The sequence below is a fragment of the Octopus bimaculoides genome, chromosome 6, assembly GCF_001194135.2.
Source record: "Octopus bimaculoides isolate UCB-OBI-ISO-001 chromosome 6, ASM119413v2, whole genome shotgun sequence".
Taxonomy (NCBI): Eukaryota; Metazoa; Mollusca; class Cephalopoda; order Octopoda; family Octopodidae; genus Octopus; species Octopus bimaculoides.
Genome location: NC_068986.1, coordinates 83,359,117 through 83,365,660, shown reverse-complemented (window position 1 = coordinate 83,365,660; position 6,544 = coordinate 83,359,117). Strand labels below are relative to the sequence as shown.

At 34.9% G+C, this 6,544-nt stretch overlaps 1 protein-coding gene across 4 annotated transcripts in view; it reads left to right on the top strand.

Moving 5' to 3' along the window:
- The first annotated feature begins 6,243 nt into the window (after positions 1–6,243).
- Positions 6,244–6,544, top strand: part of LOC106876882 (glutathione S-transferase kappa 1) — a 63,386-nt gene continuing 63,085 nt past the window's right edge. For all 4 annotated transcript variants that reach the window (XM_014925626.2, XM_014925625.2, XM_014925624.2 and 1 more), the window contains exon 1: positions 6,244–6,360. In XM_014925626.2, the coding sequence (XP_014781112.1) occupies positions 6,283–6,360 (78 nt within the window). In that variant the 5' untranslated portion in view covers positions 6,244–6,282. The remainder of the gene's footprint in view (positions 6,361–6,544) is intronic.

Genomic DNA, 6,544 nt, shown 5'->3' with positions numbered 1-6,544 from the left:
GACACCATTTCGAGCGTGGCCGTTTTCGTGCGGGTGACACGTAAAAGCACCCACTACACTCTCTGAGTGGTTGGCGTTAGGAAGGGCATCCAGCTGTAGAAACTCTGCCAAATCAGACTGGAGCCTGGTGTTGCCATCCGGTTTCACCAGTCCTCAGTCAAATCGTCCAACCCATGCTAGCATGGAAAGCGGACGTTAAACGATGATGATGGTGCTGGTTCTTTCAAATCTGGGTTTTGGTGTAAGTTCTTTCTTTCTGTTAATAATGCTATCTTGTGCTTCTTTAGGTGTCTTGATCACTCGAATGTACTTCATATTAACAATCTTAGCTAGTTCCAATGATGCATTTTACTAGCTCTTTGTTGGTGTCTTGTGCACTCTTGCTAGTTAGTTCTTATAGAAGGTTATATGAAAACAAAAGGCTTTTCCTTCTGTTGTAACTAAAACCGGTTTAATATTTTTATTCCTAAAACAAAATATAGGTTGTGTTAACTTAGAATATAACTGGATTGTAGATGACAATACCAAATCTGATACACTACTCCAGCAATATTACTTATTCAACTCCTAGTTAGGTCTTATATGCTTGTAATTTACTATGTTGTTTTTGTATTTATATCTTCCTATATGCACATTCTCATCTATTCTCTATTATACTGATTTATGAATACTGTTCTCTATGTACTCAAGCTAATATATATGTGCTTACACACACAGATATTATATATACACACACACACACACACACACACACACATACTCCCTTCGCAAATATTGATCTAAATATGAATTTTAGCTCATTTCATTAATACATATTTATAATACACAATTCTCATGGACCTATGCACCTGCTTTGTGTGGGAGGTTCATATAATAAAATATATACATGTGATTTAACTTTATATTCTGACATCAGTAGATCATCATAACTTCTGACCTTGCTAGGTCACCCACTCCACTCCACATCACATCACATAACACATGTGAACACATAACAATAAACACTTGATTTATCCAATGCACTTATGCTCTCTATCTATCTATCTATCTCTCTCTATATATATCTGAATGATCATTGATATACTAAAGCAGATTTTCATTTTTGTAAATAAAATTTTAAAAAACTGATTCATGGCCTGTTTCCTATTTGTTGCATAAGTTTCTTTTTTTTTTCTTTTTTTTTAATGCTATGGTTCATCTTTGTTCTAATATCTTGGCAGTCTGTTGAGTTGAACTAACAACATTCTGGTATTTGATTACATCTCATTACTTTGGAATTGAAACAAAGAAGTGACCCATGTTGACTTTGGTTTTCATCCTTCAAAAGTTTAAACAAAAAAGCACCACATGAAAGTACTAGACTTGATATAATTGATTATACTCTTGAAAATGGTGTTTCAGCATGTTTACTCCAATGACTGAAACAATATTGAAATATTTTGTTTGTTTATTTACTATTCTTATAATTGTCTTGATTTTTGATTAAAAAAAGAAACAACAATTGAAATTTAGGTTTGAAGCTGTTGTCTTGATTCTTACATTAACATCAGTGGTTGGACATTCATCCATTTAACAGCTGCTTTTCCATGCTAGCACAAGTTGGACAAGGATCTATTTGGGGCAAGATTGTTCCACTGAATGTTCTTGTTGCCAATCCTTGTTTTCCAAGTAAGGAATTTATTTCACTGACACTCTTTGAAAGTGCTGACTGTCCTGTTGTCACCAAGGAATATAAATATCATTAATTTCTTTCCTTAAATTTCAGGTTTTGTTCGTATGCTAGAAACAATTATTTGTAGTGCTTTGGACAAAATGCCTTTCTGTATTTGCTCTATTTCTACGGTCTAAGTTCAAATTTCTAACTAGTTAACTTTTCCTTTCATACCTCTAGTATCAAAGACAATATCATTGGTTAATCACTTGTCTCATTTATGTTATAAGCAATTGTGTGTGTCCTTATAGTAAATTAGTTGTTAAAATGTAAAAAATCGAAACGAATACTACAAGGCATATTGTTCAACACTGGCCATATAATCAATGTCGCCTTTTATCAGTCTGCAGTTAATAATGTACCAATGAAGTGCTGGCATTGTTATCACCTTTTCTCCTGCTAAATTTCTGGCTTTATCCTTATGCTTCATTTTCAAAGTTCGAACGTTATAGAATTGATTTTGTATTTCATCTTCCTAGGATAGATTACCTTCTATCTTATTACTTATACACGTCCCAATAAGTTTCTGGTTTATGTCTGCCAGCTCGTGCAGTTGAGGTCTTCCAACCGAACTCCATGGATAAAACAACTCTTCAAGATTGCTAGATACAGTAGTCCAACCTGTTCGTCCTTCTCCAATGAGGTGAAAAACTACTAACCGAAAGCATCCTTGCAATTAAAGGGATGTAGGAATCGAGGACGGGAGATAACTCAGGATTTTTAGAAAATATTTGCCAAGCATTTAGGCGCTAATCGTAAAGCCATCTAATAAAAGCAGTATTTATTTCAATTTCCTGAGTTTTTGCATTTATATAACCAGCGCAGTTATTTTCCGTTTTACTTATGTATTGATTTTTTTTTTTCCTCCAATCTTATCAGATCTAACGAGGTCAAAATATCTTCAAGGTCAACTGGTGAAAGTAGTGGGCTAGATACGCTCATAAATGCATTGGGAAATACTGATTAGTTGATATGTGACGTTGCTTATTTTTAGATTTTAAACAATTTTTTCTCATTTTTCCAATTAATTGAGCTTTTCAACTTGTAGGCCTGTGACAGTCTACTGTATGTGTATTTAATATGCAGAACACTCCTCTTTCAATATCAGCTGCAGACTTCCTCCTGGGACTATGATACAAAACCTGTTTAGAGTTTATATTTAAAATTCTTTATAACAATTAAGCTTCTGCAATTCTGATCAACATTATCAGACCAAGTGGAGATTGCCAGCATTTTTCTTTCTCATTTTAAGCAATTTGTCTAAAACATAGTACTTTTATAAGATTATGTTACGGTATGACCTACTGTTCAATAAGATATAAGCAGTGTTAAATGCACACGTTAGAATGTATTATTAGACATGTGTGGTTAAGTGGTTGGCTTTGCAACTATGTGGTTTGGGGGTTATTTTCACTACACAGTATCTTGGGCAAATTGTATTTATAGCTCAGGACCGACCAATTCTTCATTTGATTGGTAGAAAACTGAGGTAAGAGGGAGTGTGTGTGTGTGTGTGTGCATGAATGTTATTTTGTTTAATGCTGTTTAATCAAAATGATAGTGAAGTTTACATTCTAGTTGATATTACTACTAGTTTCTCTGATCTTTCAAAGACCTCTAAAATAATAATCCTTCCTACTATAGGCACACAAGGCATGCAGTTTTGAAAGAGTTGTGATAGTCAATTTCATCTCCACAAGTGATCAAATGTTGTGTATTTGATCAATCTTGAAAGGCAAAATGGACCTCAGCAGAATTTGAACTCAGAACATTAAGCCAGGAGTGCTGCTAAGCATTTTGTTTGGTGTGCTAACAATACTACCTTGAATTCATCTCCTTTGTCTTATTTCTGTCTTTGCTGATTTCCATGATACCACCCAGCTGTGATTTTCAATATTCGCAACAAACACTTTCAATTGGCTAAAATTAGATGACATAAAATGCTCCTAACTTCTTTATCAATTTATAAGAAAGAAAACAAATGCAATATTCATCACCAACATGCAAAACAAGTTTAGAACTGCATTTAAAAAATTTTTTAAAAACTAATTTGGAAAACTTCAAGGTCCAAAGGATACTTTATTTTACTGATACCAATAGTATGAAAGGCATTGAACTCAATGAAAGATGGTTTGCTTTCCACCCTTTCAGCATCTATAAAATGAAATACCAGTCAAGTACTGGTGCCAATGTAATTGACTATCTTCTTCCAATAATAATAATCCTTTCTCCTCTGGGCACAAGGCCTGAAATTTGGAAATTTGACCTCAGTTTTCATCTGCTGCATGTTTTATTTTTCCTTTAACAGATAAAAGATTAAGTCAAACTTGGCAGCATTTGAAGAAACACTGCTATGTGTTTTGTTCAGAATACTAGCAATTCTGCCAGCCTGCCCTGCTTGAATAATAACTAGTGGGACTTATGAATATTTCACAGAATTAATGGTAAATTTATTGGATTGTTTCTGAAGACTTTATCAAAAAAAAACTGCAAGTGTAGCTTGTGTTGTCTGTATCTAAAGATAGTCACTCATCTACTAGTCGTTGAAAAGTGAAGGAAATTGGAATACAATGATTGATTACTCCACTCTATATACTTTATGCACAATTTTATAGACTTAATACACAACACTTTCTCACTCTTCACCTTGCTCCCTTTTTCGTTTGCTTTTAGCTGTTCCATTCAACTGATCACATGAAAGTGTTACAGACAGGCTAAGTAATGGAGGAAAAAAAAAAATTACACACGTCACTCACAACAATCTCTCCTTCTCCGCCTCACCTGATTGTGTAGAAGCATCACACACACAGGCTAAGTGACAGAAACCAGCAAAATTATTATGAGATCCTTTCTTCTATAGGCACAAAGCCTGAAATTTTGGTGTAAGGCTGGTTGATCAACACCAATGTTCATCTGATACTTATTTTGTTGGCCCAAAAGTTGAAAGATAAAGTCTAATAATGATGATTTCAAATTTTGGCACACTGTCAATAATTTCAGGAGAGGAGGCAAGTTGATTATATCGACGTCCCCTACACCCTGCAGTGCTCAACTGGTACTTATTTTATTGATCCCAAAAGAGATAAAAAGTCAACCTCTGCAGCATTTGAACTCATAATGTGAAGGCAGATGAAATGCTGGTAAGCTTTTTGTCCAGGGTGTTGACAATTCAGCCAGCTTATTCCCCTAGAATAATAGTAATCCTTTGGTGGCAGCTCATCAAGTCTATCCTGAAGGGATAAGACAAAATTGGCCTGTGCTACTACTCATTGGTAAAAGAGAGAACAAGAAGCAGCAATGGTGGCCAGAAGTGCATAAATAGTATACAGGATTAAAAAAAAATTAGACAAAGCCATAAACAGGTAAAAGTAGATAGGCATGTCAGTGGTAATGTTGATCAAAGTCGGGAAGCCTGGCATTTTGAAAAATACAGTCAACCTTATGAGCTAACACTCAACATGGATAGTTTAATCCATGCCTCAACAATTCTGGGTGTGAAAAAATTCTGCATGTCATGCACATATAAGTTTGTTTCCTATCTACATGGTTCAACATTCAGTCCCAGTGCATGGCTCCTTTAACAAGTGTCTTCTACTGTAGCCTCAGGCCAGTCAGACTTATGAATGAATTTGATTGACAGAAACTGAAAGAAGCTTTTAGAATTTAGGCACATCACGTTGGATGCCAGAAATGGATAGGTACAATGACATAGGGTTCACAGTGAAGTAAAACAATCAGGAAGTTGTGTTAGTAGGTATGTATGTACCAAATCCAATTTAAAATGTAGCTCTGATCCAGGCTGGTTCTAATTGGGACATAGGTATAAAAAGAGCACAAATAGAGTTCTAAATTTACGACAGCTATTTCAGGAGAATTTTGAGGTATGCATAGATTACACCTTCGTAGCATATAATCTGCCTTTTTAAATGGTATAAACAGGTGAGATGCTGCCTTGATGATGAAGATGAATTCAGCCAACATTATCTAATAATGTAGGTTGGATTCATGATCATCAAAATCTTATACCTATTTAAAATGTATGCTATAAATATATCAATCAACCAAAACAGATGTCATAAGTTTTAAACCTCATTTGTGTTCCTTTATATATATGTAGTGGCGATCGCTAGACCACAGTGTTAGTTTGTTTACGTCCTGTAACTTAGTGGGTCGGTAAAAAAAAAATCAACAGAACAAGTACCGAGCTTTAAAAATAAGTCCTGAAATCGATTTGTTCGACTAAAACTCTTCAAGGTGGTGCTCCAGCATGGCTACAGTCCAATAACTGAAACAAGTAAAAGATGAAAGATAGATATATTAGATTGAAAAAAGGCGGCCAAAGTTGTCGAAAAGATAGTGGATAATAAAATAAGAGTAACTCGATTGACAGTTCTCCGAGAGACTTCTTGATTTGAACAAGAGTCAGTAATGATTCAAAATATATAATTAGGGTTTCTATTTTGCAGTAGTATAGGGTTTAGGTTATAAGGGGACGTAACTCTCAGGGTGTAGTTTATCCTATTGTCTACTCTTGTTACATGTGTAAATAAACTAGAATCCAAAGTCCAAACATGGCGAGTTCGGCACCGCGTAAACTTGTTGAATTATTTTATGATGTTGTTTCACCTTATTCATGGCTAGCTTTCGAGGTAAGTATGAATGCTAGTTTTCTTTATCTCCAGTCTCTCACGATGGAACGAACCCGTGGGAAATGACCTTCCAGCTGTGAATATCCCGCCCATTTCTCAGACACTAGACTCATGAACTATGAACGTTACACACACACACACACACACACATATATATATATATATATATATATATATATATATA